Here is a 20,075-nt window from a genome sequence, read left to right as displayed (position 1 = left end):
TGCGCTTTCATATCCAGGGAAGTCTACCTCTGGGCTTGTCCTAAGACAGTCATCTAATGGTGGTTGTGTAGCTTGGAGGTTTCCACTCAGGCAGGGGGTTTTAAAGCAATACGCCGGGTTAAATACCAGTGCCGTCAAGTACCATTACCTACCCAAAGCTTGCTCTTCGTTTGATCTTTCTGCCGTGAGCTAAGTTTCATCTCTGTCTTAAAGATACTCAAGTGCTCTTTGGGGCCACATTTTCAAACACACAGGAAGTAAAGAGGAGTCCAAAGCAGCACGTGTAGACTTAATGCTGGTTGATACTATGAGAAGGTGGTAGCAGTTAGGAGAATGACTGTGGCTGGAGGTGGCAAGAGGCAAGACAGCTATGCTGCATGAGGTGGGACTATCTACAGGAGACTTGCCTTTTAAAAACTTACTTTTGGGGGCTGGAGAGATGGTTCAGTGGTTAAAGCACTGGCTATTCTTCCAAAGGAAGACCCAGAACCCACACGGTAACTCACAAAGACTACAATTCCAGGGGATCCAACACCCTCTGGCCTCTGTGGGCACTGATTGCTCATGACAGCAAACATAAACATGAAATATATCCTTTTTTTAAAAGATCGATTTATGGGTTGGGGATTTAGCTCAGTGGTAGAGCGCTTGCCTAGCAAGCACAAGGCCCTGGGTTCGGTCCCCAGCTCCGAAAAAAAGAAAAAAAAATCGATTTATTTATTATATATAAGTACACTACAGCTGTCTTCAGACACACCAGAAGAGGGCATCAGATCCCATTACAGATGGTTGTGAGCCACCATGTGGTTGCTGGGATTTGAACTCAGAACCTCTGGAAGAGCAGTCAGTGCTCTTAACCACTGAGCCATCTCTCCAGCCCCAACATGAAATATATCTTAAAAAGTTTTGCTGAATTAGAGCTAAATAGTGTTGGTTCTTCGGATTTTGCGGTACTCAGGAAAACATCAATGGAGTTAGTCTTGTTTTCTTTGATACCAAGAGTTCTCCAGTCTTAGTGGGTAGGGAAAGGAGGTGATTGGAATCACCCACCTTCTATATCATCAACCAGCTAATATGCACCCACTGTGTACTCTGTAGCCTTCCTGCCATAGTTCAGACGACAATGAAAACCCAAGGAAGCCCAGTAATTTGAGCCCAGACAGGCTAACCCGACACATGTCAGGAATATACTCAACAAGAATGAAAAACGGGGCATGTCTTGTCTTCTTGTCTTTTGCCTCCAGCTCAATCTGAACAACAGAGAACATCCTGGGATTTTAAAATGCTGATCTCGGGGCCAACGCGCTAAGCTGTCTGTCTATACGTATCAGTGAGTTTTTCTAAATGGTTAATTTTTACTGCCTCCGGAATGTTGGTTTTGTTTCCGAGTAATGTGTCCTTCATTGTATATTTTGTTGACGTTAGATCTCAAATTCAGAAGAGACAGTAAATGTCAATGGGAGGGAGGAAATGAGAAGTAAGAAATAGCATCTAGTAACAAAAAGGTCAGAGAACAGCCTCAACCTGTCAGCTGTCTGTAGAGGCGGAGCGAGGTCTAGGCAAGTCACGCCTCTCACCACGCCCCTGCCTTGCGCCACGCCCCCTGCAGCTCTCCAGAGCAAATCTATGCTGCCCCCTGGTGGCAGCGACTGCGCAGTGCGTTCCCCTGGGCCGCGGCTGCGGCTGCGCAGTGCCGCCCTCTGGCGGCCCGGTTCCTTTCTCCCGCCCATCGGCTTCGGCTTGCGGGCCTTTCAAACATGGAGGAGCGCGAGTGGGGGGCGAGGTCGGCTCGCGCCGGCAGCCCAGCCAGCCCGCCCAGCCCGCGGCTGGACGTCAGCTCCTACAGCTTCGACCCGCTGCTGGCCCTGTACGCGCCGCGCCTGCCGCCCATTCCTTACCCCAACGCTCCGTGCTTCAACAACGTGGCGGAGTACGAGAGCTTCCTGAAGGGCGGGCGCACCGGGCGCGGTCGAGCTCGGGGCACGGGAGAGCCGGCCTCGGCGGGAACCTCCACCGGAACCTCCACGGGAGCCGGGACCTCGTCCAGGGCCCGTCGCCGAGCCGCGCCCACCCCGGATCCCGAGCGCATCCAGCGCCTGCGCCGGCTCATGGTGGTCAAGGAGGACACGGACGGCACGGCCGGGTCGCGACGCCAGGGCCCGGGGCGCAGCAAGAAGGCACCCCGCAACGTGCTCACGCGGATGCCCTGTGAGTGCTGTGGGGGCAGCTGTGGAGGTCTAGGGAGGGCTTGCAAGGGGAGTCTGCGGGAGTCCCGAGGGCCGTAGGGGCGCGGGGAGGATCCCCTCCGAATCACAGAAGCCGTGCATAAGTTGAGGAACAGGGAGAGTGACGACCCACGGGGGAAAGATCTGCAGACTATTGATGTCCGGAGGAGTGTCCCCCAGGTGGTGAGGAGCTGCAGAGGGGCTGCGGAGTGATGAGGCAAACGGAGAGATTGTGGGGTTTGTAGACAGTTTGGGGGATGGGGCGGACATCAGAGGTCTGCAGAAATGATGAGAGGTCTTGGGGACCACTGCAGGGAGTTGAGGAGATGTACAGAAGTTGTGTTGGAGCACAGCCAGAATGAAGCTGAGTGGCATTTGAGGGTCAGGCGGAGTAGTGAGGAGAAAGATACGTCCACATATAGCACAAGAGACGTCTCATATCCCAACATGGGAAGTGACAGCCCCGCCCGGGGTGCTGTTTCCATGCAGGGACTTGATCTGCATATGTTCACATTAACTATATTGCTAGTGTTGGAGTGCGGCAGACACAGAATGTTACCAAAACACAGGTGCGGTTTTACAGCCACTGGCTGGCTGGAGCAGATCTGTCAGGCTCAGGTTGTCCGTGTGTGCAGGTTGTTTTAAATTCTGAAGGTGTGTAAATGGCACAAAAGAAATTCTTGCAGCTTCCTAATAGATCCTCAGGGTGAACGAAGCCTTAAAAAGCAAAGGTTCTAATGTGCTATTTAGATCTTGTTTAAATGGAATAAAAACAGCCTAGGGTTATATCAAATAGTTATGACATCTGCCCTGTGAACACAGTGACCTACTTAGCCAGTCAAAGCTTCTGTAGCCTGCTAATTAAACCGTTACAATGTTAAAGTGACTTCTTTTGGAATAGAAGGTGTGAAGTCAGCAGATTTTGTTTTGTTATGTTCCTGGAAATTTGTTTATTGAGAGAGAGAAAGACCCTGAAAAGCAGTGCAGTGCTGCTGGTGCCTTTGTGGGCTGACATACTGTACCAGATCTTCCCTGCCCAGCCAGGATTTCCCAGAGCTGGCTTGCACAGCAGTAGCAGAAAGACAGAGCGTGCCTGGCTCTGGAACAAGCAGCTACAGTACCTTCTATTTGCCTGTGTGCGTTGCCACTGTTAAGTTATTGAATGGCACCCAAGTCTCAGAGCGTGACATTTATTCCCCATTTATTCCTGTTACCTCCTTGCTAGCAAGATTGTCACGGGAAACACTTGAGGAAGGTTCTGGTTTTACTGTGCTGTCAGGACTGTGTGAGGCACAGCCTCACCTGCCTCTTGTGATTAAGTTCATTTCTGGAGTTAAGACCTCACACTACTGGCCCTCGTCATTGAAAACCTGAAGCAGATGGAGTACCAGGAGAGATGGGTGGATTCCACAAAGGACAAGCTCCGTGACTAAAACTCAAGGATTAGGTTTGTTAAGGAGTTTCTCCAAGGGGGGATGGGGGACACCTTTAGGATTTGAGGTTAAGGATGGGCATGGATGAAAACACAGTCTTCAAAATTCAAGGTATTTAATATACTTTATATGCAGTAGAGGTTAGCCCTTTTCAGAATGGATAGGGTTCACTTCAAGTTTGAACACTGGCTTCTCTTCCTTTCTGACTGCTTCATTTTAGGCAAGTTACACCCAACGCGGTTAATGAAAGCAGTGTCTGTCTGGCTCTGTAAGGGTTAAATTCATCAACACTTGAAAGCATTTAGGACAGTGACATTTTCTAATTAGGAAGAAGTCTTCATCGGCATCCAGAGTCACTTCCTGTGGGTTGTCATTATTTTCAGGTTCACATAATTAAAGGTCAGGATGCCGTAGCTGCTTGGACTGAGCGCTGGCTCAGCTATTGACTAAGCAAATGACCTTGAACAAGCTACTTTGATGCCTTAGAGCCTCCTTGTAAACCAGACTGAGATCCCTCCTGAGTGCCACCGTGCCTTCCAGTACTTGGGGTAGGCGTTGTTAGATAAAGCTCACCAGAGGAGAAAGTTAACTTTGTGTTAGGTCTTTGTTGTGGGCGTTCCTTTTTATTTTGTTTTACTTCAATTAATTAACTTTACCATCCCGACAGCAAGTTTCCCCTCTGTCTTAGTTAGGGTTTTACTGCTATGAACAGACACCGTGACACTGTGACCAATGCAGGTCTTAAAAGGACAACATTTAATTGGGGCTGGCTTACAGGTTCAGAGGTTTAATCCATCATTACCATGGCAGGAACACGGTGCAGGAGGAGCTGAAGGGTCTACATCTTCCTCTGAAGGCTGCTAGCAGAATAGGCTTCCAGGCAGCTGGGATGAGGGTTTTATAGCCCACACCCACAGTGACACACCTACTCCAACAAGGCCATAACTGATAATAGTGCCACTCCCTGGGCTGAGCATAGACAAAGCATCACACCCTCCCTTCTTTCCTCCTGGTTCTTCCTCCATCCCCCATCCATCCCTCTCCCCTTTCTCTTCAGAAAAGGGGAGGCCTCCCATGAATGTCAGCAAGCCTTGGCATATCAAGTTGCAACAAGACTAGGTGTGTCTTCTCCCATTGAGGCCAGAAGAGACAGCCCAGGGTCCCAAAGAGATAGTCCCTGCTCCCGCTGTTAGGATTCCCACGTGAAGACCAAGATGCTCAACCATTACACATGTGTGGAGGGCCTAGGTCAGTCCCATGCGGGCTCCCTGGTTGGCGGTTCAGTGTCTGTGAGCCCCTGTGAGCCCAGGTTAGTTGATTCTGTGGTTTTCTCACAGTGTCCTTGTCCTCACTGTGAGTACTTGTTAGTATTTTGTTTACCTCTTGAAATGACTACGTTGGGAACACAGGAGCATTTCAGTCTCTTAATTGGAAGCTCTCAGACCCTTCCAGAGCTCTTCTGTAGTCCAAACTGCCCAGGAACAACCCTCATGTCAGGCAGGGATTGGCCAGACAGGGATGTCTGTTATCTGTGTGGACCCTGAGCCCAGTGGTGCCGTGAAAGGCCTTGTTACCATTCCTGGGATTGCCACTAGGGAAGATGGTCAGTGTACCCTTTTTGCTCCAACACCACATTCTCAGAAACTCTGGAACCGTTAATCAACCAGCCCCATCTGCATTTGGAGTCTTTCCTCAGGAACTATGGCTACTTTTAACACCTCATGTCTGCCCAGAACACTTTGTTTCAGACCCTTGGGGCATGTTACCCCAGGTTGTTGTCAGTCCGGTCACAGAAATCTCCATAGCTATCATGACCGTCTGATATGCTCTCACTTCTATTCTGGAGACCATCATACTGACAACTACCACCATGTCAGACTGGCACTTCAACCCTACGATGTCACCCTAATGGCTCCACGAGACACTACTTTAACTCCACAACCTCTCTGGATGACCCCATCCACCTTGTGGATGTCCTCAGTCAGGGGCAGGAGGATCACCTCTACTCATGACAGCCAGAAGTGTACCCAGTAAACCTGCGCACCGTATGACCGAGTGCAGTTGGCAGCTAGCAGACTGGGGTCTATGCACGAGCATGTACACATCCCTTGCTTCACTGTCCTCCTCGGTGTTACCCTCTTCTGCTGGACACTCGGCCTCCGTGAATCCTCAGCTGAACAGCCTCATTGGGTGTGGTCGTTGTCTTGGGCAGAGCAGGCAGACCTGGTGACATGAAGAGTGGACAACCTCCTGAGGATGCTGGAGCCCCAGGCATGCCCAACAGTAGCTAACTAGTCACAGGAGAGTTCCTAAGAGTGGTTAGGAACAGACACTGTACAGGCCGAGACTGAAGAACTGAAGTACTGCCATGACAGAGTCTGTGGATGGAGAAGGGCAGCCAAGAGCTATGAGGTGGAGGAGTAGCGAACAGTCAAGCTGACTGTGGAGGAGTGGACGGACAGGAGAGCAAGGACCTGACTGAACTAGGGATCTGTCTGTTCATGGTTTTCATCCGAATATAGCAGGAGAACCCTCAGCCTCTTGGTAGCAAAGTACTTGTGCGTTAAGGCATAGTGAGACTTAAACAAAACGATAGATTTAAAGCGAGCTTACCAGGGGGCCTGGCTTTTACAGAACCTGGAGTGGCAGTAATGAGGCGGATGTTGTGGTTTGTGCATCAAGTAAGAGTCTGGACTGAACTGTGCTTCAGAGATGGAGAACGCCAAGAAGGTGGTTGGTCATGCTTGGCCTGAACTTCTTGCTGACCAACAGCAGGGCAAAGCTCATCTGGAGTTGGATGGGTGTCTCAAAATTAGTGGCAGGAGAGGAAGGGATTTGGGAAGAACTTTCTTCAAAATGATGCATTTTTCCCCATACTAAGTTTTAAGAGTCTGCTTCATATGCTTCCGGAGTTTGCCATGGGAATGCTGGGAAAGAACGCAGTCTTAGAACGGGAAGCTCACGTTTGCCTTGACAGCGGCTTTCATAGGTGATGCTACCACCTACAGAGAGAAGCAAACGACTCCTAGGACTCCAGCTTGTGGGATTTTCGGAAGAAGAAAAATCAAATACTACAGATAGAAGAGTTACGATACCTGGGTTGCCCTTTGCTTAGTTAGGATGCGAGCTTGCTCTCTGTTTCAGGAAGATACAGGCCCCTTATTTTGTTCAGCCTAGAAAGGGAACCTCCACTTTGTGGAAGAGACACTGCCTGTTGGTGTGCAAAGCATCTAACCAGGGCATTGTGGCGAGCTTCAGTCAGTTGAGTTACAGAGACATTCCCAAATGTGGTCTAGAAGGTTACCAGCTCAACTCTGTTTTACAAATGAAGAAACTTGGACTTGCAAGGGAAAAAGGTCACTTGCTGAGGTTACTTTGAGTAAGGGTCTGCATGCTGCTTACATACCTGATGTTGGAAAGCCTGTGACATGCATAGATACACACACACACACACACACACACACACACACACACACACACACACACACCCTCCCTCTCTCTCTCTCTCTCTCTCTCTCTCTCTCACTAAAGGTTCAAAGCCATTGTCAGAAAACAAGCTAATGACAAGCAGCAGTTTTTTCTGTTTCCTTTCTTATATTTTTGGCTGTGAGCTTAGCCAGCCCCTCAGCTTCCTTCTAAGGCCACTGATCCTGTCACTGTGCCTCCGACTGTACCGTGTGACCTCATGTCCAATATGACATATAAACTCCCACTTTCACTCGTTGAGTCATTTCTCTTCCAAGAGGATTTTCCTTCATCTGTCATGTTTTTCATTCTACACCAACTCATGAATGAAGAAATCAGTTATCTAAACTGAAGTGTGTGTGTGTGTGTGTGTGTGTGTGTGTGTGTGTGTGTGTGTGTGTGTGTGTGTGTTAATACATTGGGGTTTTTTGGTTTGCTGGTTGGTTGGTTTGTTTGTGAATACTAGCAGCACATGGAGGTAAACTGACACGAAGCAGGAAAAGTCTGTCCTTGCACCAGGCTCCGCAGGGGAAGCTCTCAACGTAAAACCAGAATCTCCCCTGCCCATCACCCCTTCCTCGCGTGCTCACACTGCTGTGCTCACACTGCTGTGCTCACAAGGTGCTATTCTAGGGCTCTCAGCAGCCAGACACTGAGCATGTGCGCCTCACACCCTCGGGTCCATTTCGTCCTGGTGTGAAGATACACACCGAAATACAGTAACTCCAGGAGCAAACCCAGAGTGTACATCAAAAGGCCACTCTACAACAAGTTCTGTTCCAGGTGCCATGAGGAACACTAATATCATATATGATAGATTGAAAATAAAATTTTGGGGGGAGGATGGGGAGGGGAACACCCATATAGAAGGGGAGGGGAAGGGGTTAGGGGGATGTTGGCCTGGAAACTGGGAAAGGGAATAACAATTGAAATGTAAATAAGAAATACCCAATTTAATAAAGATGGAGAAAAAAAAGAAAGATAAAATTTTTAAATTCTAGAAACGATATAATTGAAAAGACTAATTCATCCTAAAGGCAGCTATAACAATATATTGATTAAAATAAAGCAAATGAAATTATAAATACTGATACTGAAACAACTTTACATTTTATAAACAGCTATACTTGCACTCACAGAAATCTGCCTGCCTCTGCCTCAAAGTCCTGGGATTAAAAGCATGTGCCACCGAACAGTGGCTCTCAGGCGGAGGTAGAGGAAGTGGGGAGTTGTTTCCTGTCGGCTACGTTGTTTCTGCTTTAATAAATGTTAGCTGCAGTCCTCAGTTACCCAGATCATCAGCACTGCTAGCCTTCTTAGAAGCCAACAATATTGATTGCAAAGAGTAAAGCTGAGTGAATAAAGGTAACAGTCCAGGGAATGTGTTGAAAACTCTAGGACTCACGGGCTCAAAGGTAAGGACTTCCAACCTCTAGAGTGATGCAAAATCTACCTGAAATTCCCTGGGACCTCAGCTACAATTTGTTCCCGAGGTTGTGTCCAAACTCCCAGGAGAGCATCTTGTCAGCTGTTCTGCCCCTGGTCCTGTCAGTGGGACAGACAGGTAGTGCTATGTACAGGACACCCACTGTAGTAAGAGAAGAGCGCGTCCTCTTTTAGGGATTCTGTTCGTGGAATTGGAGACTGCCTGTTTCAGTAGCCAAGTCTGCAGTTCCATTCATACTGCCTTTATCTACGTTACCTTTTGTCTCAGAACTAGGGTCGTGTCTGGGTTGCAGACTGGCTGTTGGCTAGAATACACAGTCCTGGGTTTGATCCCCAGCACCACAAAAACAAGATGTTTTCTTCACAGTACTTACTCATGTGTGAAATTTACATTTACTATTTTAAAATATTGAGATTTCAGCTGACAGGAAGTCTGTTATTCTTGGTTATAAACACAGTACTTGGTACATTGCTTAATACATAATAGGAAATTAAATTATGTCTCATGAATAAAGTGTTATGAATAAAGTGTCATGAATAAACCTTCAAAAAAACAAAAACAAAAAAAAGCGTGTGCCACCACATCCAGTTTACAACTTTAAACTTTTGTGGCACATAATATAAAATTACCCAAACGAACAGCTATCTGAACCCATAGAAATAACTATAATGCTTATATTTTTAAATGTCCATTTTTGTTTGTTTGTTTATGTTTTTGTTTGTTTATGACTTTTTAATAGTTTCTTTTTTTTTTCTCTCTTTCTTTTTTTCGGAGCTGGGCAAGTACTCTACCACTGAGCTAAATCCCCAACCCCTAATAGTTTCTTTTTTAAGGATTGATTTATTTTGTGTATGTAAGTACACTGTCGCTGTCTTCAACACACCAGAAGAGGGCATCAGATCCCATTACAGATAGTTGTGAGCCACCATGTGGTTGCTGGGAACTGAACTCAGGACCTCTGGAAGAGCAGTCCATGCTCTTAACCCCTGAGCCATCTCTCTCTAACCCTTATTTATGGTTTTGTTTGTTTATGATTTTGTTTGTTTGTTTTGAAACAGGATTTCTCTGTATAGCTCTGGCTGTTCTGGAACTCGCTCTGTAGGCCAGGCTGGCCTTGAACTTATAGCTCTGCCTCCCTCTGCCTCAGAGTGCTGGGATTAAAGGTGTGCTACCATGTTCTGCTTAAAATATGTTTGTATTTTAACGAATAATATTCAGCTCCCTAAAAAGCCATTTTCTTTGAGAGGCTAGCATATATTTAAAAAGCAGTATGGTGCCCTCATATAGGAACAAGGCTTTTGGTTTATGAAAAGGGTGACCCAAGAGTGCAGTTCAGAATTAAACTGAACAACACAGGACTGAGAGAAGTCCAGCTACTGGTGTGTGCACTCCCCTTTATTTCTTTTTTTACCTACAGACATTTTTTTAAAATGATGGTACATCTTAGAATCACTGTCCTCATCAAACAGAGTAGACATTTATAGATAGTGAAAGATTTAGATTTGAGGCGTGCATGGCGGCTTCTCTGCAGTCTGTTGGAATCTGGCCTCCTTCTGAGTGCGTTAGCTGAGTTCATCCTGCTGCCCATGGAGCGCCTTAGTGAGGGAGAGGGTTCCTCAGGTGGGCCAGTGAGGCAGGCGTTATCCAGCGCTGACCTGACAAGGCTTTCTTGTTGCAGTGCATGAGGGTAGCCCTCTGGGCGAGCTGCACCGCTGCATCCGAGAGGGGGTGAAGGTGAACGTGCACATCCGCACTTTCAAGGGACTCCGTGGCGTCTGCACTGGCTTCCTCGTTGCCTTCGACAAGTTCTGGAACATGGTAACAAGCCTTCTCAGAAACCTGTGTGTATGAAAGGGCGGGAGTAACCTCGTTAAGCAAAGGCCTAGGAGTAATTTCTCAGAATTATACTTTCTACACCTGACAATCACAGAAAATAGCTTTTCTGCTCATTTCCCTTAAAGCAAAGGCGCTCCCTTGCTCCCAGGCATATGGGGCAGTGTATGGAGACTGAGGTTATGTTTTAATCTCACATCTGTGAGAGATGCTGGAGTGCTGCTAGGATGGGATTCCATTGCTGTAAAGAGACAACATGACCACAGCAAGTCTTATAAGGACAGCATTTAACTGGGGCTGGCTCACAGGTTCAGAGGTTCAGTCCATTATCTTCATGGCAGGAGCATGGCAGCATCCAGGTAGGCATGGTGCAGGAGGAGCTGAGAGTTCTGCATCTTGATCCACAGGTAGAAGGAGACTGCACCACACTGGGCATAGCTTGAACACATAGGATCTCAAAGCCTGCCTCCATGGTGATACACTTCCTTCAACAAAGCCAAGGATTCAAACACATGGGTCTGTAGGACCATTCCTGTCCAAACCACCACAACATCAGTGAGGCCAATTTCAGAAATAATGACTAAAACACATCCACGTAATGGAAAATAATCTGCCTCCCTCAAGTTCTACCTGATTAAATATCGAACATCAACCCACATGATCCTCTTTAGCTCTTTTAAAAACAGCACACGAGATAGCCTCCCTCCACCAATCAAAGAATTATCCTGTCCTACAGACCTAAAACCTTAAAGAATACGTATGTCTTCCTTTAGTAATTTAGAATAGACTGCCCACCAGCCATTCTTTTGCTTGTTCGATTTTGATTGAGTTTCTCTGTGTAGCCCTGGCTGTCCTGGATCTAGCCCTGCAGACCAGACTGTAGACAGTGAACTGCTAAGTCCCAGTACATACTCCTGATGGAACTCACTGTGTAGACCAGGCTGCCCTAGAACTCACAGAGATTGACCTACCTCTGCCTTCTGACTGGTGGGATTAAAGGTGTGTGCCACCATGCCTGACGGCCATTCTCTATTTCCTGTGCCAAAACACAGGGAGACCAGCTTCTAAGGAATGTGACGCCTGGGGTCTGACACAGGTGCCTGCAGTCGCTCGCTCTTGCTCGCTCTCTCTCTCTCTCTCTCTCTCTCTCTCTCTCTCTCTCTCTCTCTCACACACACACACACACACACACACACACACACACACACACACACACACCGTAGCCAAGCCTGGCCTCAAACTTGCAGCCTTCCACCCCTGTTCCCCTTTATGTGTTGTTATAGATGAGCTCCTGGTTCTTTTTTATAGATGGAACCGAGTCCAGAGGAGTTCGATCCATGTCAGTTCCTACTGATAAGGAAGTTCAAGGCTATATAGCCCGAGTCTTTATGGCCTCTAAAACCTGACTTGTTTGATTGTTTGAGACAGGGTCTCTTTATTATGCACCTGAGGAACTAGTCCTGTAGATGAAGCTGGCATAGAACGTCCCTAGGCCCTCCGCCTCTGTCTCCCGAGTGGTGGGAATAAAAGTGGGCATCTGGCTTGAATCTCACCTTTTAATTGTTATGGAATTTAGATCCTAGGGGCTTCACCATTTGGTAATCCCTCTGAGCCTCTTTTCTCATTTCTTAAAGTAGGCTGAAGCACTGTGATGATTTTTTGTTGAAAAGAGACAAGTTTCTCTCTCAGGATTTCTGGACAGCCTGGAACCCATGATGCTGCCTAGACTGGCCTTGAACTTGTGGCAGTTGTCGTCCTGCCTCAGTCTCCTGCCTGAGGTTACAGGGTGAGCCACCATACCTGGGAAGAGAGAATTAAAAAGAGTATATTTATTGACAGGAGTGGTCATAATCGATGTGGTTTTAGGTTTGTGGGTGAGTTTACATTTTCAGAGTAGCTTCCATTGCACAGTGTCATGGACCCTGACAGTTCCCTGTGAGGCTGATCTTGCTGACACTGTTCAAGTCACTCTGGTGAACCCCAGGCTTCCTGGGACTGAGGCTAAGGAAGCAGTCATGCTTCTTAGTGTGTGGTCTGCCGCTGCCCTGAAGCAGCATTACCTGAGATTTCTGTTGAACAGTGCACGTGGGAATCTCTAATTTTGGACTGATGAAGTGGCTTAGGCAGGCAAAGTCGCTGGCCACCAAGCCTGGTGACAAGATTTGATCCCCAGATTTCGCTGGTAGAAAGTAAGAACTGAGTCCTGTTGGTCATCTGACTCCTATGCCTGAGTGGTAACACATGTGTAGAGTAAAAAGTCTGCGCTCACATCACTTCCTCTGGGGCTTGAAAACTCACCAGTCTCTGAACTCAAAACCCCACCAATCCCTGGGCTCACCTTAAAGCTCGGGATTTGAAACCCCACTATTCTCCACCCTGAAAATGGCCACCCTGGAAAACTGCTCCCCAGGAAACCCCATATAAACGTGCTTTGTAGGGTAAAAGCTCCTACTTCCTGGTCAGAAAACCCACCAATCCTCACCCTGGAAATCTTCACCCTGGAAAACCCTGCCCCCAAGAAACCCTATATAAAGCCTGCCTCCTCCTGGTCAGTTCTCTGCTGCTTCTCACCCAGGCACAGGCAACCACACTTTTGTGTCTCTTTCAGTAAATCTCTTGTGAGATTTGTTGCACTGTTTAAGTTTGTGATACTCCTTGGCTCCTGACAAGGTATTCCTTGGATGCCTTTCCCCTCAGAGCTGCAACACAATGGACAGTGTGCACCTTCTCCCTGCATATACACAAATGTAAAAATAAGTGAGCAGTGTGCCAGTGCACACTTTTAACCCCAGCAGGAAAGGGGCAGAAGCAGGTGGATTCGGTGAATTCCAGGTCAGCTTGATTTACATAGAGAGTTCCAGGCCAGCCAGGTCTATATAATGAGATCCTCACTCAAAATGGGGAATGAGAGGTTGGAGGAGGGGAGGGGGATGGAAAAGAAAAAACAAACCAAAGAAACACAAAACCTCACATTTAAAAACAGAGCAGCCTCATGTCTGAATTTTAATAAGCTTCCTGCATATTTATGTGCACTGAAGGTTTAGAACATCTACCATGCAGAGGCCTTGCCATTGTCAAAGAAGCTCGTTTAATCTACCAGGAGGAGCTTGGCAGTCCTGGGCAGCTGCTGTCAGACCTTACCATCTTGGGTCCAGGCTGCGTCATTCACCTGGTTAGCCCTGCTCTGATTAAATAGTCTTCTGCCTTTTTGCAAAACCTCCATAAATAATGTCTGTTTTTCTTCCCTTTGGGCTCTTCCTCTAGGCCCTCACAGACGTGGATGAGACCTACCGTAAACCTGTCTTAGGCAAAGCATACGAACGGGATTCTTCGCTGACTCTCACTAGGGTAGGCAGCTCCCCCGACCTCTTGAGTACCCATCCTGTCTTCTAGCATAGAAGCCATGACCACAAGCCCCTGCCTTTATCAGAGCCTTAGCTCCTCACCTCATGCTCCCAGCAGACCCCAGAAGCACTGCTTCTTACCTACGTCTATGAACCACAAGCTGCCTCTTCAAACGCTTTAATGCCTTTCAGCTTTTACCACAGAGATACTGGTATTTTTATCTTCTCGTCATTATCTGAATCACTTAGAGAAATTAGAAAGTGACTGCTACCTTTTAAGAAATGTCATGCAAGGTGTTCACAAGATGTGCCTAAGGATCTGACCTTGCCAAGTGTGCTGACAGTTACATTGTAGGCATCACCAAGGCTGATAGTTGTCACTGCTTTCCTTGTAGCTATTTGATCGGCTGAAACTCCAAGATTCCTCCAAAAAGGAAGCAGATTCCAAGTCTGCAGTGGAGGACTCCACCCTGTCTCGTTACTCCCAGACATCCACTTGGAAGGTGGCTTCGGTGTGGGGACGAGGGGACACTGACCGCGGCTCACACAGGCGCTCCCGCTCCGTCCCTTCCTCCCTGCAGGCATCTGCAAGGGAGGAGTCCAGGTCTGAGCTGTCAGGGAGGACTACACGGACAGAAGGGTCCAGTGTGGGAGGTACCTTCTCCAGGGCCACCACCCTTTCACGGGGCCAGTCCCGTAAGAAAAAGCGAAAGCCCAAGGTGGATTACCAGCAGGTGTTTACTCGACACATAAATCAGATTTTCATTCGAGGCGAGAATGTCCTGCTGGTTCATCTTGCACAGTGAGCAGCTCAGCCCCACTTGACCTTTGGGTTTTAGAAATAAAGTGCATGAACTGTTCCCATGCTATATCCTAGTATCCCAGACAGTGTGAGTCGAAGTGGTTCCCGCTGGTCCTGCCCGTGCAGAGCACAGAGCTGGCTCACCCTCTGGAAGGACAGGTCAGCAGTTCTAACAGGCAACAGCCATTCACAGGACACGCTCTGACGGGCTGCCACTGGCTGCTCCAGAGTCTCAAGTGTAAGCGCTTTGCTTTGACTTAGGGTCCCAGTACAAGTGGACTCCACTCCGTGGAACCTCAGGAGTGTCTGAGAAGGAAAATTTTCATTTCCAAAGGCTAGCGCTCTGAGCACCATGAGTTTGATCTCACGATGATCGTGTTCGAGCCGTGTAAATTGCCCAAGATCCCACAGCCATATCTTAGAACTGATCTTCTACATCATTCTCTCTTGATCAAGAAATGAAATTTTTTATCCTTTGAATATTGATAAGGTCTAGGAAAGTTACCAGCTTATGAAGGAGTAAAGCTCAGCTAGGTGGTTGCTCCAAGCAGCCAGTGGTAAGCTCTCTGCTCTGCCCCCCTCTCCCCCTGGGAAGGTGTGCAGAAGCTTGTCTCCCTCACCAGAGGTGGCCTCTGCACATGGCACACCAGATGGGACTGTCCCGAACTTGTGGCTTGTCCTCTCCGACTCCTGTGGCATGGTGCTAGTGCATGTGACCTGTGCTGTCACCCCATGTGTTATGTGTGACCTGTCCTGATGCGCCCTTCCTGTCTGACTTCAGAGAGTTCTGCATGAACTCAGTAATGCACATCTCTCTCACTGCTGGGAGTTGCCTTTCCAGGCGGGCCTGGCCTTGGGTAGAAAGTCTCAGAATGGTGTCACCGAAAGAGGGGTCATACTTTATTCCCTGTGTCAAGCCAGTGAGGTTTTTAGAAAGAAAGATGGGTGTGTCCTAAGGGCCCTTGACTCCCATTTATGCTTGAGTGTCAGGAATACCAAAGGACCCAGGTTGCTCCTACTTGAATCATATCACCGTATGCTTTTCAGTCACTAGTACAGACTGGCCTGCATCTTGACATAGACTGTTAGGCACCATTGACTTACAAACTTTTGTTTATACTTGCTCTGTCTTAGATAACTTATGTTCAGAGGGAGAATGAGAAGTAGCTAGTTAGTCCAAATGTATGTTTGAATAGAACATTTCCCCTGCCGGGTCTTTGAATAGCATTGGTAAGCCCTCTGAGAAGCAGGGTAAATCAAGTTTAGAGACTGGGACACTTGGTTCTTCTGTTAGCTGGACCACTGCCTCATCAGACAATGAAAAGTCAGCAGACGTGCCTCAGTTTCCCCATCAGACACCTACCTCACCAGGGCACTGTGGCAGTTTCAGGAAGACATTTTACAGCCTCTAAGCATATCTAAGTGCCGTGAATAAATCTCCTTACTCTAGAGTATAGCTCTGTAAAACTTCTTGTTCTGTGAGTGAGGCAGGTGCTGTAAAGAAAGCGATCTTCCAGCTGTCATTTCTGGTCCTGTAGCCTCCATCAGAGGACTGTGAGAGCTTCCTGGTCTGTCTCTCCTCTAGAAAGAAGCAGGCGATCTCAGAGGAACACCTTCATCTAGGAGAAAGTGACTCTCTCTGCTGCTGCCCCACATCCCAGGCCTGCTTTTCAAGGGGATCTGTTCTGGTACTGCAGGGAGAATATGCAGCTAAAAGCACAGCTCCCAAAGGGGATTTCTGGGCTTGTCTCTTCTCACTTTACCTGTTTTTATTTCCAGTTGTATCTCCATTTGAAGGTAGGGCAGGTGCACTGGAAGCTCTGGTGAAGACTCAAGCTCAAAGCTCTTTATCCTGTAGTCTAAATTCTCCTCGGCCTCCTAGGCCAGATCTGTTGTTCAGTTGCTTTGCTCACCCATCAGTCTGGAGCGCCTCTCAAGCCTTGCTCCCTGTGTGGCTCTGCACCCCCATCTGCCCTGTCCCTCTTAGGTAGAAGCTAGAATGGATGCTCTTTCCCCGACTGTGTAGAGATGTGCAATCCAAAGGAATAGAGAGGTTTCTGTCCATCCTAGTGAGCTCCTGGTGCCAACCTCATGTTAGCATACAGCTTCTCACATTTCTATAAGGTCTGATTTATAATTCCCCTCAACATGACAACTCTCTGTGAAAACTGTCTTTGAATTTCATGTGTTCTAATTTGCGTAATTCGGACAGTGATTCAGAAATGAACACTCTTTAGGAAATGTGCAGTTTTGTGCAAAGCATGGCAATTATTTTTTAGAAAAGTCAATTTAATAAATTATTGCCTTTAGTTTTGGAACAATTTTTAAAAATAAAGAAAAATAGGTCCTAATAATGTTCTGCTTCTCCAAATATCACAGATATCACAGGTCATCTGTGAGTCACTGTAGTGGCTTGGGGGATGGGGAACTGTGCTGGGTGCTTCATGGTGGGCCCTGTGCTCTGTTCATGAGACCCTGAGTTCAGTCTCTGGCCTGGATGAATGAGTGAGTCAATGAGTCACTGGCTGAAGTTTTCCTTCTGAGAAAAAAAGAACCCAGGAAAAGGGGTTGGTGAGGTCACCTCCTAGAAGATGCACCCCTTTCCACTAAGGAGCCCCACAATTCAAGAACGGAATAGAACCTCTTCACTTGTGTTCTGTGGGGGTTACAGTTCTCTTACGGATACACTTTACTTTCGAATAAATGGCTCTGATTGTTCAAACTAATTTCTAGCCATCTGAATAATTCACAGAATATAACTATTTTTTTTTTTTTTTGAAACAGTCTCACTGTGTCTGCCTGTCTGGGCTGGAACTCACTAAGTAGACCAGGCTAGTTTCAAACTCGCAGATCTGTCTGCCTTTGCTATAACTAAAGAGGTGTCCTACCACCCTTTGGCTCAGCCATTAATATTACCAGCTTGGCCACAGTTCTTGTGCTCAGCTTGAAGAGAAATTACACGTGGGCAAGTATTACCATCTGAACAGGCTGTTAAAGGTTCATGCTCAAATGTAAGGGAGACAACGGACAGGACAGGGCAGGACAGGGGCCCTGGGTGCTGTCCAAGGACTAAGGAATACAACTTAAATAGACAAAGGGAGCCTGGTTATACAGGCCCAGTCAGCCCATTGTACAGAGGCCTAGATTTCTCCGTGTGTCTCGGTGGCTGGGTTGACGGAGTGGTCTGTGTGCTTCTGTCAGTGCTTTTGCAGAAGCTGCTGGCTGTGCTCATCCCACCAGGAATATCCTTGTGTTGGTCAAGTTCAGACATGATCCATATAGGTCACAGGAAAGCCGGGGAGCGGGGGAAGGTTACAGGTGGGAGGACCGTTTGAAAGAAGTGTGCATTAAATGGGCAGAGTTAATGTAGAACCATTTCTGTGTCCACAAAGCCGTCCTTATACTCCATATCAGTACAGCTGTCACCTGGGTTGTCTGTCTTAGTGTCTGGGAGGCCTGAGGTTTCCCTTAGGACCAGCAGGTGGTTTGTGAAATGCTTAGCCAGTTAGCATCTGAGGCAGGGATCTGAAGGAGTCTGTGTCTTGCTTTCTTTGCCTGCTGCCCATGAAGGCAGAGTGCATTCTGGTGTGGGTGCCCATGAACTCTTGCTGGGAGCTGCTGTCGGATCAGAAGCAGCCTCATCTGCCTTGGCATAGAAAGAGTGCTCCTTCGGGCTGTCAGGTCATGAGCTCTGGGCTGCCCTTACTCCTCATCAGCCTCACAGAGGTCTGTGCCGACACTTCTGCCCTTTAAGACAAAAGAAATAGACCCAGCATGAGTGGAAGTGGGTGTCTGTTTGCACCGTTCCCGTGACAGCCATCCAGGCAAAATCATGAAATACACTTGGTTCTGTAAATTGCTTCTTTAAATGTCCTGTAGATTTTTTCCTGTAGGAAAAAAATTAAAAGTATTCAAAGACAGCTAGCTGTCACTGGTGCTCCCCCAAAGGGTTTCATCCCTTATGTGCTTTTTATGAATGAAATGGTTGCTGTGCGAGAGTTAATGGAAGAAAGAGTCTGGTGGTATAAATAGAGTAGTTTGAGAGATGTCTTCATTTTTCTCTTCCTGCCCCGTATCTGGAATGCATGCAGCCTACTGTCGGTAACCTTGTTCACCTGTATCTGTCTTGCCCAGAAGGCTTTCCTCAGTGTTTGGAAGTAAAACCATCTCCTCTGGCCCGTGTGGGAAAGGCTCTTAAGCCTGCCGTTACTTTCTGGCAAATTGGTGGATTTCAGATAAGCCTTGGGGGGCTTGGGGATTTAGCTCAGTGGTAGAGCGCTTGCCTAGCAAGCGCAAGGCCCTGGGTTCGGTCCTCAGCTCCGGGAAAAAAAAATGTATAAAAAGATAAGCCTTGGGCTCCTGTCACGGTTCTCTGATGAGGGGTTGGGCCTCCTTACCCCGCCAGCGTCTTGAGTATTTTTCAAATGTCTGTCATTTCTCTTGCACTTTCCTAATAAAAGTGAAAGCCCTCTGTCAAGAAACGGGGGCAAGAAAACTCAGCACGCCTCGGACCCTTGAGGTCTTTAAGCTGCAGTGTCCTGGCTCCCTGAGAACACTGTCTGCAAATAGGGCACCCCCAAGGAAGGCTGGGAGTTTGGTTCCTGGCAGTCACTTCTGATTGAGTCCTTGGGAGCAAATGTCTGATGCTGTAGTTTCAGAACTGTGAGGAGATGACTGGGAACTCTTGGGGTTGCTTCAGGTGATTGATCGCCTGATTTCAGAGCAGCTGGTCCCCTTTTCTGTTTTCCCCACAGGAAAGCAAGACAGCCACGCCCTAAAACACGCACACGTGTAATCCCTGCCCTTAGGAGACTGAGGCAGGCAGGTCCCTTTGAGTTCCAGGCCAGTCTAAGCTACAGAGGGAAAGTGTCTCAAAAAACTAAAATGACAGCAACCAAAAGTAACTTGCTTATTCAGTACAGACATGTGAAGACTCTGGCAACTGTGTCCCCTCTGCACCGTGACTCCGTGATTTTGTGGGCAGGGCTGAAGCCGGATGACTCTAGGAGTGCTGATACGGCAAGGGATATAAGAACCCCCGACTGACCTCATCTATCACCCCTTGTCGTTAGGTTTGAGACCCTTCTCGTTGAGGGCCTGCTGCTCGACCTTTGCAATGTTCTGCTTTTGATATGTGTCAGATGGGAGTCTGGAAACTATAATAAATATGATTGTATCCATTTACTTGCTGCTTGGTCTCTGCTAACTTGGGGGGGATTCTGGAGAAACTGGGGGTCTATTACCAAGAGAAGGCACACATCCAGAGTTAAAGTATTTCAAGCAGGGGCTGGAGAAATGGCTCAGCAGCTAAGAGCTACACGGTCATAAGGATTAGAGTTCAGATCCATGTACCACGTAGCAAGTCAGGCATCCCACACCCTCCTGTAACCCCAGGGGTAAATCTTGGTGGGCAGCAGGAGACGCTGGAGCTCACTGGCTTCCAACCAGGCTCAGGGATGTGACCCTATGCCACGTGAAAGGGAAGGCGAAGGAGGACATCAGGTGCCTAAACGTGGACACAAATGC

At 47.8% G+C, this 20,075-nt stretch overlaps 1 protein-coding gene across 2 annotated transcripts; it reads left to right on the top strand.

The window, feature by feature from the left end:
* Positions 1 to 1,720: 1,720 nt before the first annotated feature.
* Lsm11 (LSM11, U7 small nuclear RNA associated) lies at positions 1,721 to 18,469 on the top strand. 2 transcript variants are annotated; one of them, XM_032912340.1, is made up of 4 exons: positions 1,721 to 2,208; positions 10,249 to 10,388; positions 13,668 to 13,751; positions 14,143 to 17,275. In XM_032912340.1, the coding sequence occupies exons 1-4, from the start codon at positions 1,758 to 1,760 to the stop codon at positions 14,551 to 14,553; spliced, it is 1,086 nt and encodes a 361-aa protein (XP_032768231.1). In that variant the 5' UTR covers positions 1,721 to 1,757; the 3' UTR covers positions 14,554 to 17,275. The 2 variants fall into 2 exon arrangements, with proteins under 2 accessions (XP_032768231.1, XP_032768232.1); XM_032912341.1 differs by lacking the exon at positions 13,668 to 13,751 and having other exon boundaries at positions 14,143 to 18,469.
* Positions 18,470 to 20,075: the final 1,606 nt, after the last annotated feature.

Source organism: Rattus rattus, chromosome 9, assembly GCF_011064425.1.
Source record: "Rattus rattus isolate New Zealand chromosome 9, Rrattus_CSIRO_v1, whole genome shotgun sequence".
NCBI lineage: Eukaryota > Metazoa > Chordata > Mammalia > Rodentia > Muridae > Rattus > Rattus rattus.
Note: the sequence above shows the minus strand (reverse complement) of the source record. Positions and strands in the feature narration are given on the sequence as shown.